At 45.9% G+C, this 25,237-nt stretch overlaps 2 protein-coding genes across 4 annotated transcripts in view; both read right to left on the reverse strand.

Moving 5' to 3' along the window:
- LOC101048742 (uncharacterized) overlaps nt 1–25,237 on the reverse strand; it is a 264,023-nt gene that overhangs the window by 150,465 nt on the left and 88,321 nt on the right. Inside the window, 3 exon segments of the mRNA XM_074385820.1 lie at nt 82–183; nt 13,196–13,313; nt 16,491–16,893. Of these exon segments, the coding sequence (XP_074241921.1) occupies nt 82–183; nt 13,196–13,313; nt 16,491–16,520 (250 nt within the window). The 5' untranslated portion in view covers nt 16,521–16,893.
- Nucleotides 19,660–25,237, reverse strand: part of ZIK1 (zinc finger protein interacting with K protein 1) — a 93,873-nt gene continuing 88,295 nt past the window's right edge. For all 3 annotated transcript variants that reach the window (XM_074385832.1, XM_039466264.2, XM_003944003.4), the window contains one exon: nt 19,660–24,848. In XM_074385832.1, the coding sequence (XP_074241933.1) occupies nt 23,587–24,738 (1,152 nt within the window). In that variant the 5' untranslated portion in view covers nt 24,739–24,848 and the 3' untranslated portion in view covers nt 19,660–23,586. The remainder of the gene's footprint in view (nt 24,849–25,237) is intronic.

Here is a 25,237-nt window from a genome sequence, read left to right on the forward strand (position 1 = left end):
GATGGGCACAACATAGGTTTCTGGAACTGTAAGAACCCAGCTCTGAGGTTATGCCCTCCCTCAGCTTCAGCTCCTACTCACCAGGGCCTGCCCAAGCCCCTCCTGCTGTGACTAGGGTCATGTCCTCTTCAGTTAGGTACCCGGAGTTCTCTCTCTTGTTACAATTCAGCAATGACAGAGGACCTGGAAGATACAAAGCATAGGGGAAAGATGAAACCCATGCAAAATCACAAGAAAACAAATACTACAAAATGAACCTCAGAAAACTGTCCTACAGTAACAGTCCAGTGGGCCCACAAGTAGTGACCATGATGACTGAAATTGATGACACACGAGCAGACTCAAAGAAACTGCAATTAGAGGAAGGGGGTGAAGTGTGGAGTACAGAGGTTTCATGAATATGGACAGTCACCTGGCCAGGGAGAGGCCAAGCAGGATTCAGTGGTTTACCTTAGGACTCCTGACCCCTAAACCATTCCTGGCAAGGCTTCAAGGAAGCAGGAGTTGAGGAACACAGGGAACAGAGGAGGCAATGCATCTAGCTGAGCCTTCACACCAGGGGACCTATGTGAGGGAATCAGGAAAGACAGCAGTGCCCATGCTCTTCCTTTCTGCCCTATTGCTCTTGCCTTTCCATAGTACATGCAAGAGCAATCTCTAGGGCAAAAAGAGCAGAGCAGAGCAGAGCCCAGCCCACAAAAATGGGATACTGGGGCCTTACCTAGGGAGGCTATAAATGCAAAGCACAGAAATCATTATTTCATCATAGAAAGGTTTCTGAGCCTCATCAATCCGCTCCCATTCCTCCTAAGAGAAGCACACAAATAAGTCCTCAGAGATCACATAGTCCTGTGTGAGGTGGTGGACAACTGAGCTTAAGGGCAGTCTCTCTCTCTAGGAACTCCTTGTCACATCTAACTCAAACGAGACAACAGGCCCTGATGTGATTGGTGTCCGTTTTCCCCTCATAATCCATTAATCCTTTTGTCCAGCCTAGAACAGGCAAGTGGACAGGCAAAACACCATGGCCTGGCTTCTCCTAACACCCTGCTCCCCTGGAAACAACTGATTATGCCTCATATACAAACCTGAGCTCAGCATTCTCTCAGAAACCCTCAGTAGCAAAGCTCTGGGCCCATGAATTCACACTCCATCTACATGTGCACATCACCCTTTTGGCCATACCTACTTCACATCTATGGACACCTACTACATAGGTACTTCCCTGGCTTCCCCAAGTGCACATCACACGGCATCCAGAGAATGCTTGGATAATGTATTCAGGATTATATCTGGTCTTGGTCAATAGCCCCACTGCCATGGTATCCTGAATCCGGCTATTAAATCCTACTCTCCTGGCTCTATTTCATGGGTCAGTTCAGCAATCCAGACACATGGGTAAAGCTCAGTTGAACTCAGCACTTTTCTGTTTTGCTGCTGTACTACTGAGGTCAGTCTCCGGCTTCTGCTCAACATTTAACTCATTCAAGAACCACACCTGGGAATATAAGTGAATTGATGGAGCTGAAAAACACAATGCAAGAACTTCGTGAAATATGCACAAGTTTTAACAGCTGAATTGACCAAGCAGAAGAAAGGATATCAGAGGTCGAAGACCAACTCAATGAAATAAAACAAGAAGACAAGATTAGAGAAAAAAGGATAAAAAGGAACGAGCAAAGTCTCCAAGAAATATGGGACTATGTGAAAAGACCTAATCTACACTTGATAGGTGTACCTGAATGTGACGAATAGAATGAATCCAAGGTGGAAAATACGCTTCAGGACATTATTCAGGAAAATTTTCCCATCCTAGTAAGGCAGGATAATATTCAACTCCAGGTAATACAGAGAACACCACAGAGATATTCCTCAAGAAGAGCAACTCCAAGGCACATAATCGTCAGATTCACCAGGGTTGAAATGAAGGAGAAAATACTAAGGGCAGCCAGAGAGAAAGGTCAGGTTACCCACAAAGGGAAGCCTATCAGACTTACAACAGATCTCTCAGCAGAAACCCTACAAGCCAGAAGAGAGTGGGGACCAATATTCAACATCCTCAAAGAAAAGAACTTTCAAACTAGAATTTCACATCCAGCCAAACTAAGCTTCACAAATGAAGGAAAAATAAAGTTTTTTTGTGAATAAGCAAGGACTCAGAGATTTCATCACCACCAGGCCTGCTTTACAAGAGCTTCTGAAAGAACCACTACACATAGAAAGGAACAAACAGTATCAGCCTTTCTAAAAAAACACCAAAAAGAGGCCGGGAGCGGTGGCTCAAGCCTGTAATCCCAGCACTTTGGGAGGCTTAGGCGGGCGGATCACAAAGTCAAGAGATCGAGACCGTCCTGGTCAACATGGTGAAACCCCGTCTCTACTAAAATTACAAAAAAAAATTAGCTGGGAATGGTGAGGCGTGCCTGTAATCCCAGCTACTCAGGAGGCTGAGGCAGGAGAACTGCCTGAACCCAGGAGGTGGAGGTTGCGGTGAGCCGAGATCGCGCCATTGCACTCCAGCCTGGGTAACAAGAGCAAAACTCTGTCTCAAAAAAAAAAAAAAAAAAAAAAAAAAATACAAAAAAGTAGCTGGGCGTGGTGGCACATGCCTGTAATCCGAGCTACTCAGGAGGCTGAGGCAGGAGAATTGCCTGAACCCAGGAGGCGGAGGTTGCGGTGAGCCGAGATCGCGCCATTGCACTCCAGCCTGGGTAACAAGAGCGAAACTCCGTCTCAAAAAAAAAAAAAGAAGAAGTTTAAACGAAATGTTGGTTGGCTCCTTGTTTGTTATTCTCTCCCCTCATTTTCTTTTATATCTCCATTATTAAGGACAATTATAGGCATACCCATATTTAGATTGCATTCTAGCCTGGGCAATAAAGCAATACCCCCATCCTCTCTCCCTCTTCCTCTCTCTTTCTTCCTCTTCTTTATTCTTTAAAAAAAGAAAACAAACAAACAACAACAAAAAAAAACCCACACCCGCTGGGCACCTACCCCAAGCACAGTGATTCTGCCTACTGACCCAATCTGTCCCTGGGCTAATTCACTAGCTTGAAACTCCACAGGGGCCACCACGGAAGCCTGAAGACACATAAAGAGCTGAATAAACACTGGCTCTGGCCTCACTGCCACTTCACTTCTATTACTACAGTACTTCACCTCACATCCACTCTCTCCCGGAAACACTTTGCCACCTGCCTGACCTCATTATTCCCCTTCCTCCCAAGGACACTTCCCTCCCTCTTCTAGCCTCTAAGATGGCCCCTACCCCCACCCTGCTGTGCCTGCCCTTACATTGGTGCTCTCTGATGGCACTGCCACCATGATCTAAAGATTCTCCCTCTAAACTGGAAGCAAAACTCCATCCTGATCCACATGCCAGCTGCCACCCTGTGGATAGCTCCAACCTGAATCCCTTCTCTGAACTTCAGATCTCTGTGCCCAGCTGTCTACTTGACACCTCTACTCAAGTGTCTTTGGAACATGGCAGATTCCACATAGCCAAATTACAGTCGTGATATAACCTCTGAAAAGTACTCCTATCACCAACTTTGTCCCCTCAGTTGATGGCATCCTTGTATCTTCTCAGAATAAAAAAAAAAAAGCAGGGTCATCCTTCACCCCTTCCCTTTCCTATCTCATCCTCCAAAATCTGGTTGGTCCCTCTTTAAGGAAAATGATTCAGAATCCATCCACATCTCCCACTTCTACAGCCACCACTCTGGTCCAACCTAAACTGTTACATTAAGCTCCTCAGTGGTATTCCTTCCCTCATCCTCACTCCCACAGTCTTTTCTTCACTCGACAGTGAAGACAAAGCTAGTTAAGACCGAAGTCAGATCATTCCCTCCTAGCTCCAAACCTGCAGTGGCTCCTACCTCTCTCAGCAGAGAAACCCAGATCCTCAGGCTGCCTACGGTTCCTGGGCTGAATCCTGTTCCTGCTGTCTGATCACACCAGACATAATGGAGACCTGAGGTTCCCCAAACACTCCTAGTTTAGCCTCAAGTGAAGTATTTGCACGTGCTGGTTCCTGTGCCTGAGATAATGCTCCATACTCCATCCCACTGCTTGCCAGAAATGGAAACCCTTCCACATAATTCCAAAACAGAATTTACAACATAGAGCTTTGCATGACTGCAGGACCTCCCCAAACGGTAGGTAGAAGAGACACTGAAGAGTCTCAGAACACTCTTAATTCTCTATACTGAGTTGCTGAGATAATGGGGGTGTGTTGGGCTAAGTGAGGCTCTGAGACAATCTGGACTCACCTAGGTAGGAATCACAAGCTTCTGCCACCATGGCAACCTCACAAGAAGAGGGAAGCTGGGAGTGGCAGGTTCCCACAGTGGGATCTCATGGACTGAACTGTTTCCCTAACCCCTGCCAACCCTGCTCTTTGGCAGGAATGATTTTGGGTTACCTCTTTAAAAAAAAAACAAAAAAAAAAAAACGGGTTTTCACTATGTTGGTCAGGCTGCTCTTGAACTCCCAATCAGGTGATTTACCCGCCTTGGCCTCCAAAGTGCTTGGATTTCAGGCATGAGCCACCACATCTGGCCAATTTTGGGTTACCTCTCTAACTTCAGATACTCAGACCTCAGTGCTGGCTCCTGCCAGCTGTGTTAACATAAATAAAGACTCGTGTCTCAGTTTCCTCATGTTATAAGTGGGGATAATAATGGCACCCACCTCATAGGGCTATTGTTTGTATCAATCTTGTCTGTACATGTGAAGTGCCTTTGAAACAGCTACTACTATCCATGCAAATGAACTGTGAGTATTTGAAAAATTAGGTTTGTTTTGCTTGCTTTAAAAGCTTTTCGGAGCCGGGCGCGGTGGCTCAAGCCTGTAATCCCAGCACTTTGGGAGGCCGAGGCGGGTGGATCACGAGGTCGAGAGTTCGAGACCATCCTGGTCGACATGGTGAAACCCCGTCTCTACTAAAAATACAAAAAATCAGCTGGGCATGGTGGCGTGTGCCTGTAATCCCAGCTACTCAGGAGGCTGAGGCAGGAGAATTGCCGAACCCAGGAGGCGGAGGTTGCGGTGAGCCGAGATCGCGCCATTGCACTCCAGCCTGGGTAACAAGAGCGAAACTCTGTCTCAGAAAAAAAACAAAACAAAACAGGGTTTCACCATGTTGGTCAGGCTGGTCTTGAACTCCCAATCAGGTGATCTACCCGCTTTGGCCTCCAAAGTGCTTGGATTTCAGGCGTGAGCCATCACACCTGGCCAATTTTGGGTTAACTATCTAACTTCAGATACTCAGACCTCAGTGCTGGCTCCTGCCAGCTGTGTGAACATAAATAAAGACTCGTGTCTCAGATTTCTCATGTTACAAGTGGGGATAATAATGGCACCCACCTCATAGGGCTATTGTTTTTTTGTTTTTGTTTTTGTTTTTGAGACGGAGTTTCGCTCTTGTTACCCAGGCTAGAATGCAATGGCGCGATCTCGGCTCACCGCAACCTCCGCCTCCTCCTGGGTTCAGGCAATTCTCCTGCCTCAGCCTCCTGAGTAGCTGGGATTACAGGCACGCGCCACCATGCCCAGCTAATTTTTTGTATTTTTAGTAGAGACGGGGTATCACCATGTTGACCAGGATGGTCTCGATCTTTCCACCTCGTGATCCACCCGCCTCAGCCTCCCAAAGTGCTGGGATTACAGGCTTGAGCCACCGCGCCCAGCCAGGGCTATTGTTTTTATCAATCTTATCTGTACATGTGAAGTGCCTGTGAAACAGCTACTACTATCCATGCAAATGAACTGTGAGTTTTTGAAAAATTAGGTTTGTTTTGCTTGCTTTAAAAGCTTTTCGGAGCCGGGCGCGGTGGCTCAAGCCTGTAATCCCAGTACTTCGGGAGGCTGAGGCGGGTGGATCACGAGGTCAAGAGATCGAGACCATCCTGGTCAACATGGTGAAACCCCGTCTCTACTAAAAATACAAAACATTAGCTGGGCGTGGTGGCGCGTGCCTGTAATCCCAGCTACTCAGGAGGCTGAGGCAGGAGAATTGCCTGAACCCAGGAGTCAGAGGTTGCAGTGAGCCAAGATCGTGCCATTGCACCCCAGCCTGGGTAACAAGAGCGAAACTCCGTCTCAAAAAAAGAAAAAAAAAAAAAAAAAGCTTTTCGGAAAATTTTGTAAGATTTCCCACTGTAATAAAATACTTTAGACAAATTAATATTTGGACCAATCATTAACTGCTGGTATAAATTTAACTTATATGTACATTTTTTAGTTCCCTACTTCTGTGTACTTGCAAAGTATACACTAGCCCTTGCACTAAACCAGCCTATCTGATACATATTCCTATAAAGGGGAGCTGCATGATCCCTCATTAGAGATGTTCATCATTTTGCTTAACCTGTTTGGGTAACTGAGGCACAGACTGGTTGGGGATGGGACTGCTCCACAGGCAGTGCCCATGAAAGTGTGCTGAGCCTGTAGAGAGGCAAATCTCCTGTATCTCTTGGTCTCCAGTGCATGCCACGCTACTTATGCTCTATGGCCCTCTCCTCTTCCTGACACCATAAAGAATCCTTTCACATGCCAGGACCCCTCCTTTCTGGAAGGAATCTTAAGTGTCCACACCTTCTTCCCTGGTTTGCCACCCTAACCCTACCTCTCACTTCAGAGACCACATAAAATAACATCCTTAATATCCCACCCTCTAAATGTCATCTACAGGCTTTGACCTTATGCCTCATGTATTGTACGTCTCTAGCACAACTCTCTCTCTCTCGAACTCCAGACCTGCATGTTCAGCTACCCATGAGAACCTCCAATGCAGAAACACCTGAGACTCACCAAGTCCAAAATCCAATTGCTGATCCCCCTGAAGGGAGCTCCCTTATCTGACTTACCAATTTCCATTCTTTCACACCTTCAAGAAGGCAAACAAACCGGCAATAAAAAAAAAACCTGGAGAGTCCTTCCCTCCCTACATATACTCATGACCACATCTGATGCAGCAGGAAACCCTGTTGGTTCCATCTTTAAAAATCCATACAGAGGCCAGGCGCAGTGGCTCAAGCCTGTAATCCCAGCACTTTGGGAGGCCGAGGCGGGTGGATCACAAGGTCGAGAGATCGAGACCAACCTGGTCAACATGGTGAAACCCCGTCTCTACTAAAAATACAAAAAATTAGCTGGGCATGATGGCGCAGATCCCAGCTACTCAGGAGGCTGAGGCAGGAGAATTGCCTGAACCCAGGAGGCGGAGGTTGCAGTGAGCAGAGATCGCGCCATTGCACTCCAGCCTGGGTAACAAGAGCGAAACTCGGTCTCAAAAAAAAAAAAAAAAAAAAAAAAAAAAAGTCCATCCAGAATCTTATGACTTCCCCACCCCAACCCCTCCTGCCACTGCTCGGGCCCAGCCATTAGGCAACACTCCTGGAGTTTGTTGCAGGGGTCTCCTCAAAAGTCTCCCTGCCTCTATCCTCACCGTTTCTACCTCACTCTAGTCTGTCTTCTCCTCAGCGAACGCTGGAATACTTTAAAATGCTTATCAGATTCCTTCCCTCCACCCTTGTATTTTTTTTTTTTTAATGCAATTTCTTTTTTTTTTTTTTTTTTTGAGACAGAGTTTCGCTCTTGTTACCCAAGTTGGAGTGCAATGGCGCGATCTCGGCTCTCCGCAACCTCCGCCTCCTGGGTTCAGGCAATTCTCCTGCCTCAGCCTCCTGAGTAGCTGGGATTACAGGCACGCGCCACCATGCCCAGCTAATTTTTTGTATTTTTAGTAGAGACGGGGTTTCACCATGTTGACCAGGATGGTCTCGATCTCTTGACCTTGTGATCCACCCGCCTCGGCCTCCCAAGTGCTGGGATTACAGGCTTGAGCCACCGCGACCGGCCTTTTAACACAATTTCAACTTTTTTGTGAAAGGACCCTCCACCCTTATAAACTCACCATGGCTCCTATCGTCCTCACAATGAAGGTACAACTTTTCCCCGCGACACTGCAGGCGTGACTACCGCTCACACACGCTCGCGACTGCTCCGGGCTCAGTCCCGCTCCGAGCCTAAGGTCAGGCTGCCCGGCCCCTCTGCCCCTCACGCTCGCTCCTACCTTACACACCGGTTTTAGGAACGGGCCCCACCCACCAGCGCCCCGCTGCCCTGACACTGGGATCTGCGCTGCAGGGACTGAGGCAGGCGCTCCTCATTCAGGACTTCAGGATTCCGGGAGGGCAAAGTCTGGGTAACGCAGCACCCACCTGCGCCAGGCCCAACACCGCGGCCGCCGCCATCACAGCTGGTAGACACCAAGTCGCGAGGTACACCCAGGTCGCGGAACCCCGGGACCGCGATGGTGCGACCCCGGGGGCGAAGGCGGGAGTCCTCACTGGCGAGACACTCGGCAGGGCGAACAAGGTCTCTTCCCGCACCCTCCCGCTTCCGTCACCTGGGAACCGTTCAGCAACCCCGAGCTTTTGCTCAGATGATTCCACTGGAGAGTTGACAACATGTCTGCCGCGAGGAAGATGACGGAAGTCCCGCCCAGAGACCTTCAGGCCGCTGGGAAACGCCCGTAACACGGCCGCCGCCGCGGGGCGCAGAGGCTTCTGGGCAATGTAGTTCCCATGTGCACTGGGCCGAGACCACTGCTAACACCACTACTCGCAGGGCGAAGGCTAAATGATACTGCGAGAGGTGCAGGGAAATTATGCCCTAAGAATCTGATGGCAGGGCGTAGCTTCGCTCCTCTTAAAGGACCCTCATCCCTTTCCTGTGAAGTCTCTAGGGATCCCCTAAATATTGAGAGATACATTCTTACATCTGTTCCCCAAAGCCACAAAACCAAATGGACATAGAACAACCAGTGTCACTCTGAGTCCACTCATAGTTCACTTTTTTAATAATGGAAAGAGGCTTAATTGCCTCACAATTCCAATGACCACACAGGCCTCAGGAAAAGTACAATCACAGCAAGTCATCCCTTCACAGGGCAGCAGGAGATAGAAATGAGTGTTGAGCAAAGGGGAAAGCGCCATATAAAACCACCAGATCTCGTGGTAATTCACTCAATAACACCAATACAGTATGGGGGAAATCGCCCCTGTGATTCAATTATCTCCACCTGGTCCCACCCTTGACACGTGGGGATTACTACAATTCAGGGTGAGATATGGGTGGGAACACAGCTAAAGCACATCACTGGGCCTGCCAGAAAATGCCCTTCCTAACCTACCTATAAGTCTGCTAACCCTATAAGCCAGGTACCAGGCCAGTTTTCCAAGAGACATTTCTAAGCATTGGCTCCATAAACTCAACCTTAGTTCATTAAAACCAGTGATCATTTTCAAATATGATGTTCTAGTCCAAGCCTTGGTAATATATCCCATGTTTCCAATTATGTCCTATCACATGAACAGATTCTTTTTCAACTTATACAAATGTTCATCCTGCTGTGAAAATAAGAATATTCAGACTAGGCACGTTGGCTCACACCTGTAATCCCAGCACTTTGGGAGGCTGAGGCGGGCAGATCACCTGAGGTCAGGAGTTTGAGACCAGCCTGGCCAACATTGTGAAAACTGTCTGTACTAAAAATGCAAAAATTAGCTGGGTGTGGTGGCATGTTCCTGTAATCCCAGCTACCTGGAGGCTGAGGCAGGAAAATTGTTTGAACAAGGGAGGCAGAGGTTGCAGTGAGCCAAGACTGCGCCACTGCACTGCAGCCTGGGTGACAGAGCAAGACCCTGTCTCAAAAAATATATATTCCAAATTTTGGAGGGATCAGGCAAGAAGGAAAATTAAATGTTTCATTTCTGTTTAGAAAAGTATAATCTACCAATATCATGAGTATAAATAACTGAAGAGAATGGAAAGAGTTTACTTATATGTGGAAAATAGAACCACTAATGTTCCAAACAAACACCATAATTATATTTGGTCAGATCATTACATCCATGTAATTCATTTTTGTTAGAATTGATCTTGTGTTAGTCATTTCATGAATCCATTAGGTGCTCAGATTATCCACTAGAATTCTGGAAATCCTTACTCAGGTTAGTGGTATGCCATCATGAAACATTTTGGCCTGTAGCTGACTGCAAGTACGTTTAGGAAAGCATCAGGGTCAAACGATAATTATCTATGAATGATAAAGGCTTTAAATGACTGAAGTGAAAGATCTGATGAGAGTTCATTTGACAGGAAAATTTGGTTATTTCTTTGACATACAATATTTTTTAAATAACTAGATTTATGACACAACATTATACCAACATTGATCATGGACAACAAGGACACTGAAAACTTTCTAAGAATTTCATCTAATTTCTGAAATATTTATATTAACAACATTTATTATACCAGTATAACCTAGGAGAGGTTAAGCATCAGTTATTTCACAACAGTTCCTATACAATTCAACATGGAGAAGAAATAATCGAAACTTTTTGCTTAACATTTTCCTTTTTACAAGGTGAATCAATAAATCTTTTTAGATTTTCCAGAGGTGCTTTGGGAAATCTCAGGGTCAGTTTGAGAACGAGATTTTTATTTAGATATTGATTTTGGGAAGGCAAAATTATCAAAAATGTAAAAACAAAACAAAACAAATTTAGCTTTTTTTTTTTTTTTTTTTTGAGACAGAGTCTTGTTCTGTCACCAGGCTGGAGTGTAGTGGTGTGATTGAGGCTCACTGCAACCTCTGACTCCCTGGTTCAAGCGATTCTCCTGCCTCAGCCTCCCAAGTAGCTGGGACTTCAGGTGTGTGCCACCACACCCAGCTAATTTTTGTATTTTCAGTAGAGACGGGCTTTCACCATGTTGGCCAGGATGGTCTCGATCTCTTGACCTCATGATCTGCCCGCCTCAGACTCCCAAAGTGCTAGGATTACAGGTGTGAGCCATCATGCCTGGCCAATTTGAGCTATTTTTAAAGTGAGACATGTCATTTTCTTAAATACCAATGACATAATTAAGGTTAACATAAAACAAAATTATTCTGGTAAGGTGCAGAATCTTTGTTTTCTAGGTATATTACTTAAAAATTTTAAAAGAGGCCGGGCGCGGTGGCGCCTGTAATCCCAGCACTTTGGGAGGCCGAGGCGGGTGGATCACGAGGTCAAGAGATCGAGACCATCCTGGTCAACATGGTGAAACCCCGTCTCTACTAAAAATACAAAAAATTAGCTGGGCGTGGTGGCGCGTGCCTGTAATCCCAGCTACTCAGGAGGCTGAGGCAGGAGAATTGCCTGAACCCAGGAGGCGGAGGTTGTGGTGAGCCGAGATCGCGCCATTGCACTCCAGCCTGGGTAACTAGAGCGAAACTCCGTCTCAAAAAAAAAAAATTTTTTAAAGAAAACCTTTTACTATCTCTTATTAAGAACAGAATAATTATCCAAAAAAAGTCGTCATTTTTTAAAATTGTAAAAATATTTTTTATACATTATATTTTTACATACTTTATGGGGTACATGTGAAATTTTGTTACATGCACAGGATGTATAATAATCAAGTCAAGCAATTTAGAATATCCATCTCCCAAATATTTATTATTTCTATGTGTTGGGTATATTTCAGGTCTCCTAGTTTTTTAAAGAAATACAGGATGGATGCCTGTAACCTCAGCACTTTGTGAAGCCAAGATGGGTAGATCATAAGGTCAGAAGATCAACCATCCTTGCCAACATGGTGAAATTCTATCTCTATTAAAACTACAAAAATCAGCTGGGCATGGTGGTGTGCTTGTCCACCCATCTACTCAGGAGGCTGACGTAGGAAAATTGCTTGAACCCAGGGGGCAGAGGTTGCAGTGGGCTGAGATGATGCCACTGAACTCCAGCCTGTCAACAGAGCAAGACTCTTTCAAAAACAAACAACACATTGTTGTTAATTATAGTTACTGTCTCTGCTATGAAATATTAAAACTTATTCTTTTAATATAACTGTATGTTTATACTCATTAACTATCCTCTCTTCATCCTCTCCCGTCCTCCTTAACATGGCCTTCCCAGTCTTTGGTATCTGTCATTCCACTTCCTATCTCCAAGTGATCTATGTTATTAGTACCCACATATGAGTGAGAGTATGTGATATTTGTCTTTCTGTGCCGGGCTTAATTACTTCCAGTTCCATTCATGTTGCTGCAAGTGATATGATTTCATACTTTTTTTTTTGTGGCCAAATAGTATCCTATTGTGTATATATACTACATTTTCTTTATCTATTCATTTGATGACCAACATGGTGAAACCCCATTTCTACTAAAAAAAACCCAAAAATTATGGGCTGGGCGTGGTGGCTCACGCCTGTAGTCCCAGCACTTTGGGAGGCCAAGGCGGGTGGATCATGTGGTCAAGACATTGAGACCATCCTGGTCAACCGGTAAGACCCCGTCTCTACTAAAAATCCAAAAAATTAGCTGGGCATGGTAGCGCGTGCCTGTAATCCCAGCTACTCAGGAGGTTGAGGCAGGAGAATTGCCTGAACCCAGGAGGTGGAGGTTGTGGTGAGCCGAGATCGCGCCATTGCACTCCAGCCTGGGTAACAAGAGTGAAACTCCGTCTAAAAAAAAAAAAAAATTAGCTGGGCATGGCAGCAGGCGCCTGTAATCTCAGCTACCTGGGAGGCTGAGGCAGGGGAATCACTTCAACCCAGGAGGTTGCAGTGAGCGGAGATCGTGCCATTGCACTCCAGCCTGGGTGACAAAAGCGAAACTCCTGTCTCAGAAACAAACAAAAAAAGTGACAAAATAATTTCCCACATTCACTGCACATGAGCTCTTTTGTGTCTTAAGAGGCCAGAGCTTTGGCTAAAGTATTTTCCACATTCATGGCATTCGTAAGTCCTTTCTCCATTGTGAACTGTCTTGTGTTGAATTAGGTGATTTTTGCGGGTAAAAGATTTCCCACATTCACTGCACTCATAAGGCCCTTCTCCAGAGTGAACTCTCCTATGCTGAGCTTTGGCTATAAGATTTCCCACATTCATTACACTTATAAGGCCTTTCACTGGTGTGAACAGTCTGGTGTCAAATGAGATGGGTTTTTCAGGTAAAAGATTTCCCACATACATTGCACTCATAAGGCTTTGTTCTAGTGTGAGCTCGTCTGTGTCTAAGGAGGCCAGAGCTTTGGCTAAAAACTTTCCCACAGTCACTGCACTCATAAGGCCTGTCTCCAGTGTGAACTCTTTGGTGTAAAATGTCTCAGGACTGGGGTACAAATCTCACAGGGGTGACTCTTATGGGTGGATGGATCTGCCTTTGGAGTCCTGCCCTCTGACAGTTCTTCTTCAGAAATGCTCTCTGCAGAAGGTGCCTCCTTATCTTCTGCTCCACACCAACAAACCTGAAAAAAGAGAAATGGTGAGAAAATGCAGGTTCATTATGGCATGAGAAGTTATACCAAAAATGTGTGTCAGACAGAAAAGAATGAGTCTAAGAATGGATGTTTGTCCCCTTCAAATCTCACATGGAGGGCCAGGCGCGGTGGCTCAAGCCTGTAATCCCAGCACTTTGGGAGGCCGAGGCGGGTAGATCACAAGGTCAAGAGATCGAGACCATCTTGGTCAACAAGGTGAAACCCCGTCTCTACTAAAAATACAAAAAATTAGCTGGGCATGGTGGCTCGTGCCTGTAATCTCAGCAACTCAGGAGGCTGAGACAGAAGAATTGCCTGAACCCAGGAGGCAGAGGTTGCGGTGAGCCAAGATCGTGCCATTGCACTCCAGCCTGGGTAATAAGAGCGAAACTCCGTCTCAAAAAAAAAAAATCTCACATGGAAATGTAATCCCAAAAGTTGCAAGTAGGGCCTAGTGAGAGGTTATCTGGGTCACGGAGATGGATCCCTCATGAATGACACAGTGTCCTCCCCACAGTAATAAATTCATATAAGACCTGGTTGGTAAAAAGAGACTTGTGCCTCCGTCCTGTTTCGCTTGCGCCCTTTTTGCCTTCTGCAATGACTGGAAGCTTCCTGAGGCCCTCACCAGAAATGGACACTAGCACTAGACCTACTTGTGTCTATTCCTTTCATCGACCTCAGCTCATCAACCTTCCTGTACAGCCTGCAGAACTATAAGCTGTAATAAACCTTGTTTCTTTATAAACTACCCAGCCTCAGGTATTTCTTTATAGTAATGCAAAGGCCTAATACAGACACAGGGCTCCATCCTAGTTCAATAGTATCCGCCACTCTTTGTATGTCTCTATCCTGCACCCCTTCTCAGAGTTCAAGACCTGTGTGTCCACCCAGCCACTTGATACAGCTACTTATTTATTCTCTAAAACATCTCATATTTTTAACATGGATGAAACACATTCCAGATATCTGAGTGAAAAATAATCTTACTATCTATTTGGCACACCAGCTGCTAAACCCAAAAAGCCTTGACTCATCCTTTCTTTTTTTAATTTGGAAAAGGCAAGAGTCACCCCTTCTTCTCTCTTAGTCCCAATACCAGAAAATCAAGAGCTGACCTACAAGCCAAAATTCAACCATTTCTGCCACACTGTGGCCACACTCTTCTCTGGCCCACATCATCTACACTCACTTGGACTATTGCAGTAGTATCCTCTTCCCTCTCCGGTATTGCTACCACCTTCCTTAAACTCAGTCTATTGTCTGTGCTCAGCTACAGGAGTCTCACGAGGCCTGGGGAAGATCACCTCCCTCTTCTGCTCCAAACCTTCATTGCTGCCATCAACTCCACGGTGAACACATCTGAGACAGCCATTTAGTTTCTAACTCCTCTATCCCTGCTCTCTGTTCCCATGAGAAGGAAACAAGACTTGAGTCTTTCTGAACCAGCTCAGCCTCACCTCCAGGCAGCTCCAAACACCTGTACTTATCTCTGGGACAAACTTCTACATTCATCCTATTATATGCCAGCAACAGGCACCACCTCATATAACGCCCACCCTGGACATAGGATCTGTTCAGAGTCCCTAGGTTCAAAGTCTGGAAAAGTGGTAAATACAGGATCCCAGATCACCAAAGTTCCAGAGATCTCATTGCTGGAATCAGTGAGGTTCTGGATTTCCTTTATTCACCCTTGCAGGTGTAAGGTATATTGCCCAGTCGAAATGAGGAAACCGAGGACAGTATACGAAAATGAAAATCCAATTTATTCAGCTCCCGCGCGAGGTTCTATGGTCCAGAATGGGGCCAGAGAAGTCGCGCTTAACTTCTCGGGGCAGGGGGTTTTCATAGGGGTTAGAGGCGATTGATTGGCTATTGGGGAAACAAAGCATAGGCAATTTCATTAGTTGCAGGGAGACAGGGCCCAGACGGGGAAAGCCACTATAGGTGGGGAGGTGGGACTTATTGGGGGTGGGCTGGCTAAGGACGTATGGAGCAAACTGCCACTGGGTAAGACATGGCGGGATTTTTTTTAAATTTTGGCGGGTTCAAATTCACAGTCTAGTGCTGGATATAGATCTGGAAGCAGAATGCAGAAGTGGGTGAGGGGAGCCCGCATGGAGAAGCCAGATGCTGAGTAAGGCGTCCGGAATGATAAGGCTGTTAGGAGACATGGAGAGGGGTGGGTGTTGTCCATCCGGCTCCCAGCGAGGCAACCCGCCTTACAGTAGGATCTGTAAGTGCTTCTTACAGACCTATAAGTACTTGTGGTAATCTGTGGGACAAGAGATATTCTGAGAGGCAGGTGACCACAGTGTGGCTCCATGGGCTTCTGGTTCCCCCGTGCAACACTAGAGTCAGGTGTTTTGGGACGACTGCTTTCTATCTGGGTGTCACTCCTTGGTACTTTTACCAGCTATGTGACCTTGTGAAAGGACTAAGTTCTCCTACACCTATCATCATTGTCCTTCCAGAGCGCTCCCCTGAACACCTTTTTTTTTGAGACGGAGTTTCGCTCTTGTTACCCAGGCTGGAGTGCAATGGCGCGATCTCGGCTCACCACAACCTCCGCCTCCTGGGTTCAGGCAATTCTCCTGCCTCAGCCTCCTGAGTAGCTGGGATTACAGGCACGCACCACCATGCCCAGCTAGTTTTTTGTATTTTTAGTAGAGACGGGGTTTCACCATGTTGACCAGGATGGTCTCGATCTCTTGACCTCGTGATCCACCCGCCTCGGCCTCCCAAAGTGCTGAGATTACAGGCGTGAGCCACTGCGCCCGGCCCCCTGAACAGCTTTCGTGAAACTTTTAGAAGCGTGACTGGGGCCGTGTCCCTCTTCTGTCCACACAGAGCTGTGGCCCTGAGGGTGCTGGTCAAAGTCAGAGGGGCCAATGCAGCGTGGCGCTGTCCCACCCTCTGCTCCCCGCACACGCGAAACCGGCCTGGGTCTCCCGAGTCTCCCGGCTCAGGCGGAGCTCCGAGCCGTCGCCCGCGCGGCCCCCGGCCCGTCTCACGCTCCCGCTACCCGCCACACTGCCAGAAACGAGGCCCAGCACCGGCGCGTCTCTGTGCCGGACAGTGCGGCCCGGGCTGCAGAAAACTCTTCAAGCGCCGCTCAGTTTCGGCTGGGGAGGGCGGAGGAGGCCGGGAGGACGCAGCGCTCACCTGCGTTGGGACCCTCAGCGCCGAAGCCATCGGACTCTGGGCGGAACGGGCCGGGAGCAGTGGACGATCCGGGCGGAGACGCGAGCAAAGCCGTCACCACCGCCAGCGACGGTCAGGCCCCACCGCGCAGCTAGGAAAACGACTCTCTCCGCGCCTTCTCAGCACGGCGATCCAGACCCGGCGCCCGCGGACGGAACTGACGCAAGGCAAAGTGCCCGCCACTGGGCGGACGCCGGAAGTCCCGCCCGGCAAATTGGGCAGAGCGGAAACGTCCCTTCCCTGGGCCTCATTGGCTCCATGCGACACGCCTGGCGCACAGACCTCTGGGTATTGTAGTTCTCAACGCTTCCCGGGCTGGCAGAGGTCGCCCTTCTGCAGGACCTCAGGGAGAAAAGGCCACGTGCTGTGGAGAAGAATGGAGGAGAAGCCTGAGAGAGAGGTGGTTTCTCCAGCCTCCTAGAACTAGGGAGAAGCTTCGCTGTTTTTTTAAGGTACCATACAGAAATTTTTGGATGGCCGGGCGCGGTGGCTCAAGCCTGTAATCCCAGCACTTTGGGAGGCCGAGGCGGGTGGATCACGAGGTCAAGAGATCGAGACCATCCTGGTCAACATGGTGAAAGCCCGTCTCTACTAAAAATACAAAAAATTAGCTGGGCATGGTGGCGCGTGCCTGTAATCCCAGCTACTCAGGAGGCTGAGGCAGGAGAATTGCCTCAGGAGGCGGAGGTTGCGGTCAGCCGAGATCGTGCCATTGCACTCCAGCCTGGGTAACAAGAGTTTTTTGTCTCAAATAAATAAATAAATAAATAAAGTTAAAAAAATAAATTTTTGGAGTATTGTGTACAACTAGTCGCCTACGTAGTCACAGTCATTCTGAGACTTGGCGAGAACCTAGTAAACATTACTTTATTTCTCCTCACATTTATGTAGAGTAGAACGTTAGAGCCAGCTTTGTGAGTTTCATTATACTCAGTGAGGAAGAAGAGATACAGGGTTCACAAAGAGCCATGACAGGAACGATGAAACATCCGTTAGATGGCACCAAAGCAGGAGGACAAAAGTGGAATTGTGTCTCTGGTTCTCAACAGAAAATGCTTCTCATGCCTGTGTAATTAGTGAGTGTGTCTAACTCTGTAAGGAACAGTGTTTTATTCAAGTAATATTTCTTCCTCCATATTCCTAGATATGCTTCTTTTAGGATTGTAGCAACTTGTAAAAAGAGCCACTTAGCATATGTTGTTTGTTTGTGATGGAGTCTCACTCTGTTGACCAGGCTGGAGTGCAATGGCGCAATCTCTGCTTACTGCAATCTCCGCCTCCCGGGTTGAAGCGATTCTCCTGCTTCAGCCACCTGAGTAGCTGGGAGGGACTACAGACACACACCACCACGCCCAGCTTATTTTTGTATTTTTAGTAGAGACAGGGTTTCACCATATTGGCCAGAATGTTCTCAATCTCTTGATCTTGTGATCCTCCCCGCCTCTGTCTCCCAAAGTGCTGGAATTACAGGCGTGAGCCACTGCGCTCGGCCGCATACGTCATTTTAAAGTAGAGCAGTCTCTCTAGTGCTCAGAGTCAGAGCACTTCTGCAAAGGGGACATCAGAATGCCAGAATAAAGGTTTGGGACACCTAGCTCTCATCTCTTTGATGGGAAATTTTGATCATTGATACTGCTACTGCAGGGGCAGTGCCTGCATGGGGAGTTATCTCAGAAAAACAGCTGTGAAATGAAAATTACTGAAAGCTATTGTACTAGTCAGGAGTCTCCACAGAAACACAGAACCAGAAGGGTACATAGATGTTCAAGAGGAGATTGATTATGGGAATTGGCTCATCCAGTTATGAAGGCTAAGAAGTCCCAGGATATGCGTTTTGCAGTCTGGTTAAACATGAAGGTAGGTGTTATCATTCAGTCTGCATCTGAAGGCCTGAAAACCAAGGAAGCCTATGATGAAATTCTCAGTTTGGCCGGGCGCGGTGGCTCAAGCCTGTAATCCCAGCACCTTGGGAGGCCGAGGCGGGTGGATCACGAGGTAGAGAGATCGAGACCATCCTGGTCAACATGGTGAAACCCCATCTCTACTAAAAATACAAAAAACTAGCTGGGCATGGTGGCACGTGCCTGTAATCTCAGCTACTCAGGAGGCTGAGGCAGGAGAATTGCCTGAGCCCAGGAGGCGGAGGTTGCGGTGAGCCGAGATCGCGCCATTGCACTCCAGCCTGGGTAACAAGAGTGAAACTCCGTCTCAAAAAAAAAAAAAAGAAATTCTGTTTGAGACTGAAGGCCTGACGACTGGGTGAGGGTCACTCTTGTAGGTTCGAGTCCAAAGGCCCAAGACCTGAGAACTTTAATGTTGGAAAACAGGAGAAGGTGGATGACCCAGGTCAAGAGCAGAAACTTGCTCTTTCTCTGCTTTTTTGTTGTATCTGGGCTCTCAATGCATTAGATGTTGCCCTCTGGCCGGGCGCGGTGGCTCAAGCCTGTAATCCCAGCACTTTGGGAGGCCGAGGCGGGTGGATCACGAGGTCAAGAGATCGAGACCATCCTGGTCAACATGGTGAAACCCCGTCTCTACTAAAAATACAAAAAATTAGCTGGGCATGGTGGCGCGTGCCTGTGATCCCAGCTACTCAGGAGGCTGAGGCAGGAGAATTGCCTAAACCCAGGAGGTGGAGGTTGCGGTGAGCCGAGATCGTGCCATTGCACTCCAGCCTGGGTAACAAGAGCGAAACTCCGTCTCAAAAAAAAAAAAAAAAAAAAAAAAAAAAAGATGTTGCCCTCTAACACTGATGAGGCCAGATCTCCTTTACATCTTCTGCAGGCTCAAATGCCAGTATCTTCCATGAACATTCTCACAGACACATCCTGTCATAAGGTTTTCCCAACTATTTGGGTACCCATTAATGCAGGTGAGTTGACACAAAACATTAAACATTCACAACTATTAATAATTATGTGGCTATTAAGAAATAGTGGAAGTAATGCCTCTGGGAAAACCATAGTAAAGGGTTAAAAAAAAAAAAGCTAAAATCTCAGAGAAAATTGAATGAGAGAAAATAGAATCCAAATGAGTTAAAAATTAAATTAAACTGTGTTGAAATCTTTGGACAGTCTGAGGGTTTGTATTATTAAAAAGTTGATCTTTTCATTCATGAATACTTTTTTTTTTTTTTTTTTAGATGGAGTCTCGATTTGTCGCCAGGCTGGAATGTAGTGGTGCGATTTTGGCTCACTGCAATCTCTGCCTCCCAGGTTCAAGTGATTCTCCTACCCCAGACTCCCAAGTACCTGGACCGCCACCACGTCCAGCTAATTTTTATATTTTCACTAGAGACGGGGTTTCACCATGTTGGCCAGGATGGTCTCCATCTCCTGAACTTGTGGTATTCCCACCTCAGCCTCCCAAAGTGCTGGGATTACAGATGTGAGCCACCATGCCTGGCCTGGAGTTTTTAGGGTAAAATGTGCAGCTGCTCATGTCTTCAGACTTTCTTGCCAAGACTTGTGAGCACTGGGGGAGATAAGCATTTTTATTAAGTGATACCTATGCTACTGCTTCAGAACATAGTCATGGTAACAGTTTCACTTCAAGATGGCATCAGTCTTGCCACACCATATGCTGTATGTTCCTACATAATTGTTCTTGAGGTCATCGTAGCTATTATATCAGCACGGTGAAAATAGAATACAATGGTGTGATGCTATCCACTTCTTCTCAATTCATGTTTGGTGACATTACTTGGACAACTTGTAATTGGCCATGAAGGGATTATTTTACCAAGGAAATTTACAAATATTAAAAGCCAGGGCTTGTTTTGTTGAATGGTTAGACCTAAGAAATTGATGTAGAATTTGTCAATGAAGGTAGTGTTTCAAGTATATATTGTCTGTGGTTGTTATGCTGTGAACATACCAAAAAATTTTGAGAAAATATTTTCCCAGTATTTCAAAGCAATTTTTATCATTTAGCAAAGAAGTGCATCACATTACTGAATACTGAGTGACGTTCCAACATAAGTCTTTGTTACACATGTCTATTTATTAATGAAAAATGAAATATCACCAACATCCATTTAAAAATAAGCAAAAGACATTAATAAACATTTTTCCAAAGAGGGTATACAGGTGGCAACTAGACGCAAGAAAAATGTTCAATATCATAAAATACCAGAAAAATGCAATAAAATTACAGAGAGATGCTATTATATAACTATTAAAACAACTGAAGTTAAAAAGACTAACCAAACCAAGTATTGGCAAGAATGTAGAGAAACAGGAAGGCTCAGGCCTGTAATCCTAGCACTTTGGGAGGCCGAGGTGGGTGGATCACCTGAGGTTAGGAGTTCAAGTCCAGCCTGGCCATCATGGTGAAACCCCATCTTAAAAAAAAAAAAAAAAAAAAAAAAAGAGAGAAACAGGAAGGCTCACATACTGTAGATGGGAATGCAAATGGTAAAGTTAGGTTATAGTCTGGTCATTTCTATAAAAGTGAAGCATTCACATATTGTACTACTGGCACTGGAGGAATAAAGCCTTTCTGCCTATTAAGAATTATATGCCAGCTGGGCGCAGTGGCTCACACCTGTAATCCCAGCACTTTGGGAGGCCGAGATCAAGAGATCTAGACCATCCTGGCCATGGTGAAACACTGTCTCTACTAAAAATACAAAAATTAGCCAGGCATGGTGGCACACGCCTGTGGTCCCAGCTACTCGGGAGGCTGAGGCGGAAGAATCGCTTGAACACAGAAGGCGGAGTTTGCAGTGAGCCGAGATTGCACCACTGCACTCTGTCCTTGAGACAGAGCAAGAACCCATCGTAAAAAAAAAAAAAAATTAGGCCGGGCACGGTGGCTCAAGCCTGTAATCCCAGCACTTTGGGAGGCCGAGGCGGGTGGATCACGAGGTCGAGAGATCGAGACCATCCTGGTCAATATGGTGAAACCCCGTCTCTACTAAAAATACAAAAAAGTAGCTGGGCGTGGTGGCACATGCCTGTAATCCCAGCTACTCAGGAGGCTGAGGCAGGAGAATTGCCTGAACCCAGGAGGCGGAGGTTGCGGTGAGCCGAGATCGCGCCATTGCACTCCAGCCTGGGGAACAAGAGTGAAACTCCGTCTCCAAAAAAAAAAAAAAAAAAAAAAAAAATTATATGCTTATTTTCATAGTAGCATTATTTGTAACAGCTTCAAACTGTAAAGCATCCAACTGTTTATCCAAATTGTGACATATCCACAATATTGCTGTGGATATTTCTCAGCAATATTGCTGTGACTATTTCTCAGCAATACAAATGAAGTATTCACATAATATGGATAAATCTTAAAAATAATTGTGCATCATGAAAAGCAACAGTAAAAATGGAGTATTTTATGATTCAATTCATGTAAAATCCTAGAAAACACACACTATTCTCCCGCAAGGAAAGTAGACTAGACTCTCGAAGGCCTGGAAAGTGCAGGCAGAGACTGTAAAACAGCATGAAGTGAATCATGAATATGTTCATGATCATGATTATGATGGTTTCATAGGCTTATATGACAAACTCTTCAAAATATACAATATATAAACTATGGCAGGTCACTTATACATCAAGAAAGTTTGTAAAGCATGTTTCAAATAAAATACCTGATCTTCCATCTTTCAGAAACCAGAATGCCTGTCAATCTCATGTTGACTGCACTCTCTCTTCAGGCCTGGGGAAGGGCTACCATGCATCCCTCAGTGCAGGAAATACTGGCAAGCAATGAAGGCTGTGGCAATTTGAGACAACAGCAACACTGATAGAAATCACAAGAGCTATTAATACATCCTTGGCCTGTAGGACTTCTATTATCTTTATCCTCCTTTTTCTGCCTCTACAGCAATGAACTTGAGGTGAACACCCAGAAAGCCAACAAGAATAAAAATATATATATATTTTAAAAACCTTAATTATTTTTCGTGACAATAACCTCAATTATTGGACATACACAGATTTCTAGGTCCTATGACTGCTCAAAGCCACAGTCATGGGAAGATTTCTAAATGCAATGTTACAAGAGGCACATTCCAACTAGTTTGTTGCAGGCTCCACCATACCCAGTATTTTTGTAGCAACTGCAGTGCACTCGTGACTCCCATTGTCTTCTGAGCGACATCAGCCTATGAAATGTTTGCTGTCAGGGCATGTCTCCTTATAAAACCTCATCAAAAGTTTCTCAACAGCATATATGCACATCATAGGACATCCTCTGGAAACAATGGAATAAAACTGTCCTATTCCCTGAAACACAGGCACTTGTCAAAACAGCTGGCCTCTCCTTGGGATGACCTCTAGTCCCACAGAAAGAATAGGGATCCAGGCCACAAATTAGAATAACCAAAATCTTGCATTGTTTCTAGATTTTAGGTAGCAAAGCAAATATGACCAAAACAAGAACGAGAATTACTCCGTCATCTTACTTTTCCTGCAGAGGCCCACAAAAGCTGTCCATTCTGTCATATAGAGTTAAGTCTGCTTCCCAGCCACCCCACAGTAAACAAAACCCCAAGACTACAGGTAGATTCAAATATAAGGCCTTTATTAGTGTTCAAACTGGAGCACTGTGAGGCAGCCATTCACCAGGTGGTGACTTGGAGGCTAGAAGAATGACCAAATGTCATGTGAGACCAAGAATTTCCATGAAGGGAATCCTTGCACTTAAGTGTCCAGCAGAACCATGGCTGGGCCCACCTGACCAAGACTGGGTCACATGTATGCTGTGATCAGTCAGGAAAGAGAATGAATTTTCTCTAAAGGCTCAGATTACTCAAGATTTTCTCCAAAGACTAAGAGAATACATAGATGTCAGCCTTGCTTTAGCACATCAGGGTGACCAATCCCCACAGTGCAAGGTGGTAGAGGGGAGATGGTTTCTACCAGAGAAACAAGGAAGAATGAGATTCAATTTCAGGCAGATGGCTCCCTCTCAAAGGCTCTCTACTGCTACAATACCACAGAGACAGAACATTCCTTGTAGGCCTAAGGCTCTACTGAAGTGTGGACTTTCAGGAGTTAATGATGATAGATCTTGCGTTAAAGGTGCTTCCACATTTGCTGCATTCATGGGGCCTCTATGTGTTATGACATTTTTGGTGATGAATGAGGCTGGAGCATTGGCTAAAGGAATTCCCACATTTGTCACACTCATAAGGCCTTTCTCCAGTGTGAACCACTTGGTGTTGAATGAGACCAGACTTTTGGCTAAAGGACTTTCCACACTGGCCACACTCATAAGGCCTTGCTCCAGTATGAATTCTCCGGTGTTGAATAAGAATGGAGCTTTGACTAAAGGATTTCCCACATTCACACTTATAAGGCCTCTCTCCAGTGTGAACTCTCTGGTGTTTAATGAGGGTAGCTTTTTGACTAAAGGATTTCCCACACTGGCCACACTCATAAGGCTTTGCTCCAGTGTGAATTCTTCGGTGTTGATTAAGAATGGCACTTTGACTAAAGGAATTCCCACATTCACTACACTTATAAGGCCTTTCTCCAGTGTGAACTCTTTGGTGTTTAACAAGGGTGGCTTTTTGGCTAAAAGATTTCCCACATTGGCTACACTCATAAGGCCTTGCTCCAGTGTGTATTTTCTGGTGGTCAACAAGGCTGGAGTTTTGTCTAAATAATTTCCCACATTCACTGCACTCATAAGGCCTTTCTCCAGTGTGGATTCTCCGATGGTCATTCAGGTGGGAGGTTTGGCTAAAGAATTTTCCACATTCACTGCACTCCCAAGGCCTTTCTCCAGTATGGACTCTCTGGTGCTGAACAAGTGAGTACTTGCCACGGAAGGCTTTCCCACATTTGCTACACTCATAAAGCTTTTTTCCTGTGTAAACTCTTGGATGGTGAACAGGTGTGTGTTTGTGGCTGGAATTCTTCCCACATTCACCTGACTTGTAATGACTTTCTTGACTGTCAATGTCCTCCTCATATTCAGTAACTGTGTTGGGTTTCCTGCCTCCAGGAAAGACCAGGGACCTCAGAAGTCCCAACATGGCTGGTAGGTCCTTCCCAACTTCCAATTTGCAAAAGGGCTTCAATGACATACGGAATAGGCATCGTTTCACACATGAGGCTCTGTCCATATTCCTCTTGAAGGATTTCTTTGCACTGTGATGCTTCTGGTGCTCACAATGGTTTGCACATTCTCCAACCAAGTATGGTTTCTGCCCAGGGAGATCAGCTAGATGCAAAATATCTTTCAGGACTAGGACACACATCTCACAGGGTTGAGTCTTCTGTGTGGATGAACCTGCCTTTGACTGTGACACTCCTATAGAAACATTCTGCTCAGAAGGTATCTTTTTATCCTCTGTTCCATGGCCACAACCTAAAAGCAGATGAAATATATATTGACTATGCTAAGAACAGGAAGCTCCATTATACACATACCAAAGGAATGATTCATTAGGTTTGTTTTGAGGATAATGGAGCTGGGGGCAGGTTGAGGAAGAGGTTGCTTTGCAATACTGGATCACTAATGATCACAGAATGAGGGAGCCCTCACCAAATAAAGGACATATGGATGGGATGGAGGACAGGGAATGGCATAGTCTTCAAACCATTCCTCTACCAATGGCCTCAAAAGTTATCTTTGAGTAGCCTTCAAATTCCCAAAACTCACCACACAGTCTTGAGGAGGACTTTGTCTGCTGGTAACACCTGCATGATGTACAGAAGGTTGATTATGCCCAAGCCCAGGGAAATCCAATTGAAACT

Source organism: Saimiri boliviensis, chromosome 14 (genome assembly GCF_048565385.1).
Source record: "Saimiri boliviensis isolate mSaiBol1 chromosome 14, mSaiBol1.pri, whole genome shotgun sequence".
NCBI lineage: Eukaryota > Metazoa > Chordata > Mammalia > Primates > Cebidae > Saimiri > Saimiri boliviensis.